Source organism: Condylostylus longicornis, unplaced genomic scaffold (assembly GCF_029603195.1).
Source record: "Condylostylus longicornis isolate FDR11 unplaced genomic scaffold, ASM2960319v2 ptg000031l, whole genome shotgun sequence".
Taxonomy (NCBI): Eukaryota; Metazoa; Arthropoda; class Insecta; order Diptera; family Dolichopodidae; genus Condylostylus; species Condylostylus longicornis.
In genome coordinates, this window is record NW_026578000.1 from 2,624,189 (window position 1) to 2,635,362 (window position 11,174).

At 25.2% G+C, this 11,174-nt stretch overlaps 1 protein-coding gene across 1 annotated transcript; it reads left to right on the forward strand.

Annotated features, from left to right (window-relative positions):
* Positions 1-6,627: 6,627 nt before the first annotated feature.
* On the forward strand, positions 6,628-10,846 carry LOC129608380 (uncharacterized). The gene is made up of 8 exons (XM_055519864.1): positions 6,628-7,007; positions 7,188-7,420; positions 7,539-7,715; positions 7,785-8,036; positions 9,401-9,650; positions 9,746-9,978; positions 10,062-10,238; positions 10,306-10,846. Exons 1-8 carry the CDS (start codon positions 6,759-6,761, stop codon positions 10,556-10,558), a joined length of 1,824 nt encoding a protein of 607 aa, XP_055375839.1. The 5' UTR covers positions 6,628-6,758; the 3' UTR covers positions 10,559-10,846.
* Positions 10,847-11,174: the final 328 nt, after the last annotated feature.

Sequence of the window (11,174 nt, forward strand, 5' to 3'; positions counted from 1 at the left end):
AATATTTTAAGATTTTGCTATACGTTCTTAAAATGTATATAAAGTTTTATAGAAATATTATTATAATTAATAATTATTAGAATTAAAATAAAATTTATTTTTAAAAATAAATATTAATGAATTCTCATTTGTTAACAATTCTCACAATCCGCCCATCTATGCAAGAGATTAAGTCCGAAAACTTCAATAAGTTTGACAAATTTTAAAAAATTATTTTTAGAACTTCAATAGTCTTATTGCATTTCAGATCCGACCATTTGAATACTTTGATTCAAAAAGTTGCCACACCTCTAAGATTATTAACGAGTTCTTGACACTTACGGCATATGTAGCTTCAAAAATATTTTCATTGTGTGAATATTAAAAAAAAAATTTAGAATACCACCACGCAATTTGATACGAACTTTAAATAAAAACGAATTCGTTATACAACTTTAAATATCAGAAATTCATTTTAACTCATTCTATTTGACTTTTGAATAATTTAAGCATATATTTATAACTAAATACTTATACATACAACAAAGTTTCCAATACTGTTACCATTATAATTAATTACTAATGATACTTTAAATGTCAATATTTCAATTTTAATATTAAAGTGCCCTGAAATATGCAAATTTTATAACGAACTTTATAACCATGATTTTCCAAATTATAATTTTTAATTACATAATTACTTTGAAATAAAGTATAACTGTATATATGCGTATATACATTTTTCGAAGTTGATAACTCCAAATCCTTATATATAATACACTTTTAATGTATATAACATGAAGTTTTGTGTGTAACATGAAGTTTTGTTTTATGTACATATCATAAAACAATAAATTGAATGTAAGTATTGAGAAAAAAATTTCATTTTCTTTCAAAACATAGGATGAAATTAAAAAAAAAATAATTGAATTTTTTTTTATATAAAAAGGTTGTTCATGAATATGAATTTTGCCGTGCACATCTTTCAATACATAGATTTAATAAAGAGCAATTTGTTGTTTTATAACTTAAGGGTTTTTTTAGTGTAATTTTTATCAAAATTGAATTTTTTCTTTTATTTTAATGCTACAATATTTTATTTATTGCATCCGGTTTTTTCAATTATTAGATATAAAAATATTGATCCATAAATTATCTTCACTATTAGTGAAAATTTTTAAATTAAATAATTAATCTGCCTTACCGATTAGTTCCTTTAACCCTTTTTGATATATTTATTTTTGAAAAAAGATGATCTTTGCCAAGTGGGAAGATTACTATACGGATCATAGCCCGCCAAAGCTGCTTTCGACAATCGTTGGTTTATATCTGGTTTTGTTTCTCCATTGCCTGCCTCGATGCTGCTCAGGAAGTTATTTATTTACTTTATTCAACCTCAGGTTTTTAGTTTTCTTGATTTTAATATTTCTAAACTTTTGTAATATTTTTCCTCTTGGTAGTTGCCAGACTAGGATCAGCCCTAAGCAACACATCCGCACTCGTCGGCACTTACCACCATGATGTTCTTCAATTTCATGATTGTGTGTCTTAGTACTCTTTGATATTGAAGCCTGGCGTTAAAGTGGCCGATATTGCTGTAATCTTCTGGTTCTGTTTTTGGGGTTTCCTGGCCCAATTCCTAAATCCACCTCCCAGGTTGTCTGTATATATTTTGTATGTTATTTGCATTTATATTTCTTGTTTCTTCTGTTATTTTCGATATAAATTCTCGCTTTATATCTGCGTGTTTTTGAGTCAGTTTTAACTCAGTTTGTAATATTTTTCTTTCTCGTGGATGTATTCAGAGCCCTTGTATATCTGATCTATTTGATCTTCTGAAGTGGTCTCTGAGTTTGACAATAATCCGAGAGCATACCCGTTAGAATTCTCATTTTGTTTCTTGTCTCATGCCATTACTTGTTTACAACAGCTCTTAAACTTTAATATACTCACGCAAGTAATTTTAAATCATGATACTTTTACATTATGTTTGTTCCGTTTTGTTATTAAATTTATATTAAAAATTTCAGAAATTTTGATTGTATTAAAAGTAATTGAAATAATATAGAACACATATATTTTGCGAAAATGAGAGAAAAATTATTTGAAATTTAAATATTTGCTCTTTTTTCATATTATGATGTTTAAATTTTTTTATAACTCGTTTCAATTTCTCATCTTCAGGTACGAATATAGTCAGTATTAAAAAAAGTTTGAAATTTTTCAAGAATTTTATATAAAAAATAAAAAAAAGAATAACAGAGAATACTAACATGAGTTGAAAATGATGGAAGTTGAAAATTTCTATATGTTTTTCCATGCTTAAATTGAAAAGTTTATAATAAGATAAAAGAAGAACATCAATAAGTGCAATGAAAAAATGTCATTTTATTATACGGAAAAGAAAAAATCTAACAAACTTTTATATAAGAAATTGAAAAATAATATAAAAAAATATTAAAAAAAAATTAAGTAAAGAAAAAAGTCCGTCCATATATAAAAGAAAGTTTTTCTTCCTCATAAATTTTCTTTCTTTTCTTAATTGCAGCCAGGCATTTTTATTTTATTTTTTTGAAAATAACAAAGCGTCAAAAAGCATTCAGGATTATCAAGATAAATTTATGAATTGCCTCAAGGTCCTGAAGACAAGTTTCAAAGTTTGTAATTTGTAAAAAAAACTTTAAGTTTTAAAAATATTTTTGTACCTATAATAATATGTAGGCACTCTTACATATGAGTTATTATAGTCCATTCATTATTTTTATTGATGCTCATAAAGCAATTTCGTGCATCATAACATTAATTGGAGTTCTTTATTACAAAGATGTATGTATTGTTATGGAAGCTATAACTATAATTATATTTATTAGGTTAAGTAAGGTATTTACTATGTAGGTTTCGCAAACATATTATGAATAGTTTTAAATTTACAACTTTTTATATTTTTTAATCAATTTACAATTACTCTCGGTTTAATAAAAATTAAGATTTGCGATATTCACAAGGGGGTATCGCACCTGGATCCGTTATCAATAGGATTTGTTATGTTCCTTTTCCTAATAAGTATCACATATAGCGGCTAAAATAATCCCCGAAGAAATATACTCTCATTAGAATCGAATATTTATAAATTTCTTCGAAGCTCCTCTTCTAACAAAATAAGGTAACCCAGGGATGTGCTTCTCTTATTGAATAAAATTAAAGCATCATATATCAAAAGGAAGTGCATCAAAGTCTCCTCCCTCACCGCAGTTTCTGTAAGTTCAATCACTCTCCCTATTCAACTTTCAGCCAGGTGTCTTTGATCTGAAAACTCCAACTTAGAAAATCAGTTTTTTCACTCGGTTTTTGCTTATTACCATATGATTTTTATGTAATGCTATTTATTACAACAAAAGTTTCTTGGATAGGAATAACCCTGGGTGATTCCACCATAGTTCTGACTTCATATCTACAATGTATTCTCATATTTAGGTTTTATGTAACTATATAGTTTCATATGACGATTAGTCAGTGTTTCGAAAAAGTATGTTTTATACTTTTATCCTTCGTTTGTTGTTAAACTCATTTAAGCATAGTTTATAATTAATTACTGTTATGCAGTTTAGGGTTTAAATTTTATACTTTCTAACTTTTCAAGTTACTACTTTTTCTTTTTTCTGAAAACTTTAATCAATTTTTCTTTTCCTTAATACGTTTACAATTTTTTTTTATTTTATGTTATAAATCTCGTTTATTGTTATATGTGTTTGTTTTTAATCTTTTTAAAGTATAGAAGAAAATTTAAAGTTTTCAGATTTAACTTTTATCAGTTTTTCAAGTGAACAAAACATAAAAAATTATAGAAATTATAAAAAAAATTAAACTATAATTGTGAAAAAAGTAGAGGAATTTAAGATGATGCTTTAGTAACAAACATAAGAAGTTGTTGTATAAACTTAAAGTACTGTTAATTTAACATGCTATGAATTCAGAAAAAAATAATTTTAATAAATATGAGTATGTATGTTATCAAAAAAGATTAGGAAAAATTCTAATATCTTATGAATTGAAGATGTTCGATAGGTTCCACCTAACTCGTGTGTTATATTGTAGAATATGGAACCATATACGGAAAATGAATAGAGTAAAAAATTGTAAAAAAAAAAATGACGAAAAATTTGGATTAAAATATCAAAACTCTTCTTTTTTTAGTTCTTTTACTTAAGGCAATATTACATGTTTGGTAAAATATATTTGGCAATAAATTTCGGTGTTTAAAATTGTATACCATAATGATCTTGTCCTCGTATATGTGTATAAGCATAGCTTTTGCAATGTGAATCTGTTATACGGTGTCATAAGGATAAATCTAAAATTGTGATCTTACCATTGTTCCTGAAAATCTATAAAAAAGAGCGTAGGCAAAAAGTTGAACTAAAGCTATGCAGAAATCTTAATTAATAAATCAAAACTGGGCTGGGATACATCTCTTAGTTGGATAAAAATATATTTTTTCAGGTTTTTTGATGTATTAACCATAATGAAAAGAATCTGTTTGGTCTAGATTCATCGTCACTCCAAAAAATCTACAGTTCAAATAAAGTTTTGATATTGTACAAAAGAAATATTGTACAGTACCGAAATTTAAAACACAAATAACGAAGATAACTTAGTTGATATGCATATAGTTGTTGATTCATGGTAAATATGTTGAAATTTGCTCTAGAAAAGGATTTAGCAAAGCACCTAAGATGACTTTGAATTAATTTTATTATGCTTTGATATGATTTTTATTTTTCTTCTTAAAAAAAATCAATCTTTTGTTATCAAAGCATAAAGTAGTATTGAGCCTTTGAATTCAAAAATTTCATTTATTGCAATTGTATGCATTATATAAGCATTTGTATTTATTTGACCTTCTTTGTAGGAAAATCTTTGTAATGTGATGACCAAAGTGAAAATATTTCAATATTCACTTTATACGCTTGAACACAAAGAGGATTAAATTTCTAATATAACAAAGTACAATCAAATCAATGGTTTGTAAAGTAGAATTTTCCCTTAAACAATATGGAAAATACTACTTTTAAAAAGAATTTACCATATTACTTTACTGTAAGAATGGTTGAATTGAAGGGCTAATTGCTTGCAGTTTCAGAAATGTAGATGCCGAAAATTCAAATTTTACGAATTTTATGAGTGATGGTAACTTGTGTGGGAGGTGGAAAAAAATTTTCTTTTAACTAAGTAAACTATTTGTTGACGAATTGTCGTTATTATTAGCTAAAGGCTGCTAAAATTTTAGATTTTTACAACTATAGTAAATAATAAATTAGTCAGCTTATTAAGTTCTAGATAATCTAATTTTGTATAAATTTTCTTCGAAGTTATAACGATTCTCTGGAGTCTAGAATTTCAGAGCTTTTATTGTTTAAACAATTTCAATGGGATTTTTGACTTCATATGCGTTTTTATTTACCTTCATATTATATTTTTGGCTTTATATATGTATAATTAATATATTAAAAAACCAAATACATAATCAAAGAAACAACTAAAAATATAATTTTAAAATAAAATAATTTGCAAATGTGCTCCATATAAATATTAAATAAATTATTAGAGAAGAGAAAATCTTTCGAAACGAAGCATACACAAAAATATTTACGAATTTATTTCATACTATTACTCACTATTAATCGTTAATACATTACCAATTATGACGAATTGTTGTTGTTAATTCTTAATGTTTTTAATTTTATTGATAATAAAGTAAAATTTATATACACAATATAATATAATATGTCTAGATAATTATGCGATATTTTTCTGTTTACGTTCGATTTACTTTGCTACGGAATTTATGAGTTGAGTACTACAATATTCATATCTCTCAATGATTTATTTTTTTTCTCTTTATAAATTGCTCTATTCGCTCTAGTGGTGTAATAAAAAGAACCAGCTTAAAAAAAAGAGGCAAAAGGAGAATGTCTCTTTAATTTCTTATGTTTTATTATTTTTTCTCTTCATACTTAATTAGTGTTGGCACTTTATGAATGAGTGTATCAATCTTATTTAAAATTTATGACCTTGTAATTTTAAAATTAATTTATGTGTTTAATACATATTGGTATTGTATTATGGGATTTTATTTTAAATTTTTAATTTCACTACACCATTATGTACATATACTTCAATTAGTAGTTGAAATCAATACCTTACATAACTTTAGTATTTCAAAATTTTGTTTGTTTAAGTCGAATTGAATATTCTTAAAAATAATTTAAAAATAAATTTATTGATTTAATTCAATGTTTTGGGTTTAAAATCATATTTAGATATAGATGTACTATAATATTAAATAAATATTAAAACACGATTTTTAAAAGATGTAGCAGACTTTTATTCCAGAAGATATTTTCATATGGGAAAATTCTATTTTATAATTTTAAAATTTTGGTACAATTTTCTTTCTATTTATTATCAACACTATAAACACAACAATTTCAAACGTATGTTTTATTTATATATGTGTTTCGTTTTCATTTAACTGAACTCTGAGAATACTCAATTTTTTTATGCTAATTTAAATAAATAAGCTTTTGCTCATTAAAAAAAAAGAAAATTCAGTTAATAGTTTTACTCTGAGGTGTAAAGCTGGTAAAATTGAACAAATATTAATATTGTAGCAGATAGATTGTTTTTGTTTTGAAAAGTTTCTATTTTTCTTTTAATTTAATAAATATTTTTTTGATTTCATATCAGTGAATATAAAATATTAAATTTTAAAATAAATTATGTCTTTAAGAATTAATATACCTGATTGTAATAGTAGTCATTTACAAAAACTTGCACCATCAAAATGGAAAGAGTTACGTGATTATTATTTAAGAGATTGGCCATATAATATGGTTGGTTATTATACATTAGATAATTTCATAAGGTGGATTCGTATTGAACCTGACATTAAAAATGTAGCCATATACGTATTAAGATCGAATAATAGAGATCCTCATGCAATGATAAATGCTACTTTTTTAATAGTGGTAAGTTTTAAAATAATTGTTAAATACAGTAAATTATGTTTGTACTTGTTGAATAAATAATTTACATATTTTAATGTATAAATTTGAATATTATGGAGAAATGTGTTAAAATTATGAATTATTTTTCAGAAATGATAATAACTGTAATTTTAATTTATTATAATACTACTACATTTTTAGGATCGATATCAATTATTTTTCAATACACTTTACAACACTAATACAAATTCTTTGCGAAGAGCATTATCATTATTGGATTGGAGTCCTGGATATAAAGTTAGCACTTTTTTGGATAGGCATAAGGAAATTGTTTTAGATATAATAAATGAGAAGGGATTAACTTTAGAGTGGGGTAATAGTGCAACACCAATGGGATATTTTGAAAGACAAAATGCTGCAGATTTAGAATTAAAGTATGTATATTTATAATTAATTATTTAAGAATTTAAAAATATAACTCGAAGTTAACCAATATACACATATTACGTATGTTTGTATGTAGAAAGTAATATGTTTATTGTTTTGAAACAGTTGTCCTGATGATATCGATTTGAGACCATTATCAGAAAAAGATTGTGAAATTGCTGATGCTTTGTGGCCAAATCGACATTATGGTTCATTATTTTTATTAAAACGTTTAGCCAAATTAAATCCTAGTATTGGAGCATTTAAAAGAGATACAAATGAATTAGTTGCATGGTGTTTTCAGTATGTCTTTATAGTTCAATGAAAAAAAAATTTTTTTTATTTAAAAATAAAAATTTTTTGAAATTTTAGATTACAAGCAGGTCCCTTAGGAGCTTTACAAGTTAAAGAGGAACATAAAAGAAAAGGTTATGGAAGTTTATGTGTTCGAGCAATGGTAAAAATTTTAGCTGCCAATGATTGTGATACTTTTGCATGCGTTAGTGAAGGTAACGATGCCTCATTTAAGTTATTTAAAAGCTGTGGATTTCAATTTATTGATGTTTGCAATTGGTTGAGAACTAATCCTATTAAAGCCTTGGATACTGATTGGGAGAAGGAATAAATGTTTTTCATGTTGCAAAATCAATTAAGAGTTTAAAAATGTAATTGTTTATTGTTTAAAATAATGTTATACGTTTGATTTCGAATACCAACGAATTTAATGTATGAATTTAAAACAAATATCTTAAAAGTGTGACTATTTTTAATATAAAACTATTTGAACTAAATTTTATTTTATATGAACGTGTTAGACCCATTAAAATGGACATCTTATTTTTATGCAAAAGTAATTTTTTCATTCTTTTCTTTTCAATCATTATTTTTAATAGAACAACAAAAATGATTGGCTTTGAATTGTAAGATTCAAATTTAAAGTGGTTAAACAAGACATTTCGTGTAATTTGATATGCATACATACAATACATGTATGTATTTGAATAAGAATATGAGATGGTCATAAAATTGAGAAATTCCAAGCTTAAATTTTATAAAAATTGAGAGAAAAATTGATAGAGTGAAACCGATGACACAATTTTTGTTTTCGTTTATTTTGTGAATTGAATTCGTTATGTTATTATTATTACAGTTTCACGAATAATTTTTTGATGATAAATCTAAAACCACAACAAAGTACAACACAATATTACTGCGTTTACTAAATTAATCTGCAATCTGCAATTAAAATTGCATTGCTGAATAACTCCAATTTATTTTTATTTAGGTAAATTCTCTTAATTGCACGGAAGTGGACATGTATGTACAAATATTCGCTTAGAAAGATTAGAAGCTAAAGTACACCAAATGACATATGTATAGTTTTAATCAAAAGGCAAACTCAAAAATAAATACTGAAATTCTATTTAACTTTTAAAAACGTGTACTAAATACTCAACAATGGGCAATAAATTAAAAGTATGTAAAGCTTTTTGTATACCTATTATGTATTTTGGATGACAACTCTAAAATTATTCTATTAAAATGTACATGTATAATATACTCGTATGTAGGTGTATCTTAACTTATCTCACTGATAATTTCATACCTTTTCAATCAAAGAAACTACAAAAACGACAACGTTTCTCTTTAAGATTTTTATAATTTTAGTTAACTGTTTACTCTTGAAACAATTGAAAATTTTTTATTATTTTGTTCTCAGCATTTATTGCTCTCAGCTGTTTGACATGCTGATAATGGTACTTAATCTTATTGTAGGTAAATTAATAACTCATTTTTCTCTAATAAATGAAACAGTTTATATTTTAATTTCATTGTGTATAAAGCTTGTTTTGTGTTATCTTGTTCGTATTATTACAAAAATATTTTTATTTTGTTTATTCTTGTCAAAAAAATTATCTGTAAAATTGTTTAATTGAATTTAAATCATAATTTATTCATTCGTCTAAAAAGAAACTTTAAAATTTATGCTCAAACATGGGAACTTGCGATGAACTACTGAATAAGTGTCACTTAATGAAACTCCAACCACCAATGTGGCCAGAACTGCGTGATTTATATTTAGAGAATTGGCCCCATAATATGGTTGGTTACTATACTTTAGATAACTTTATAAGATGGACACGTTTGAAAGGAACAATTAGAAATTTAACTATTTATGTATTAGCTTTAAATAATCGTTCTATTCCTGAAAGAACCAGTGGATCATTTATTATTATTGTGAGTAAAAACAATATACATAAGTACATATAATTTTTAGTATTTGAACTATTTTAAAAAAATAGTTCATACTAAAAAATTTAATTTTGATCTAGGATCGGTATCAACTGTTTCTTAATTCACTTTACGGACAAGATACTAAATATATACGTATGGCCTTACATTTATTAGATTGGAGTCCCGGTTATAAAGTGAGTACATTTTTAGATAGACATAAACAAATTGTGAAAGATGTCATTTCTGAAAAAAGTTTGACTTTGGAATGGGGAATTGAAAGTACTCCGATAGCATATTTTCGTAAAGAAGCAGCTAATATTTTTGAAATTAAGTATGTGAACACCACCCATACAAAAATTTTTATTACTGTTCTTCTAAAAAAATCACCAATTTTTTTTATATGTATGCATGTAGTTGCCAAAATGATATCAATTTGAGGCCTTTGTCGCAAGTAGATGCCGAAAATATTAATAAAATATGGCCAAATTTACATTATGGATCGTTATTTTTTATTAAACGTATAATTGAGCTGAATCCTAGTATTGGGGCATATAAAACAAATACGGATGAATTAGTAGCATGGTGTTTACAGTAAGATTAAGTCAAATAAAATAGTGTTTTTAAACGTAAATAATATTTATTAAATTTAATTGTAAAGGTTACAATCTGGAGCATTAGGAGTTTTACAAGTTAAAGAAGGTTATAAAAGAAAAGGTTATGGAAGTTTAGTTGTCCAAGCAATGACAAAAATTTTAGCTGCTAGAAATAGTGATACTTTTGCTTGTGTTGGTCAAAATAATCAAGCATCACATAATACTTTTAAAAAATGTGGTTTCGAAATTATTGATGGTTGTAATTGGTTACGAACTAATCCCATTAAACCATTAAATATTAATTGGGAAGAAGAATAAAATGAAAAATTTTCTAATGATTTCATCAATAAATATTTTTAAGTTATGGACAATATTAAATCATTTTGATTTTTGTATTACATTATCATTAGATTAATATCGACTGAATGTAAAATGAAGTTGCAGGCCTTTATACTGTATGTACGTTTTTTGAACCTATAAGATGAAAACACACTTAATATGCACATTTTATTACTAACAAATTTATTACGGGAAAACCTAATGACCTAGATTTTTAAAGTGTATTGTATACTGTGCAGAACATTGGAACAAAAAAAAATATATTATAAATTGCATAATAAGGACACGGTTTTTATTTTTTTTATTTTTTAAGGAAAATATTGAAAAAAAGGAAAGAAGAGAAAAACTGCCTACTTCGACAGCAGTAAGTTTCTTGCATCTTTTTTTTTCCTTTCGACATTTGAAAATCTTTTTCAGTTACTTGGGATTTTACTATCTTGTATATTTTCATTTTTAAAAATCAACCAAGAAATTTTTCCTTTTTAATACACAATAACTTATTTTTATATAACGAAGCTTCTTGATTTCTATATAATAACGTTCAATGAACCTTTTTCCTTATGGTATTCTGATATTTTTTCTAAAGCGGATGGAT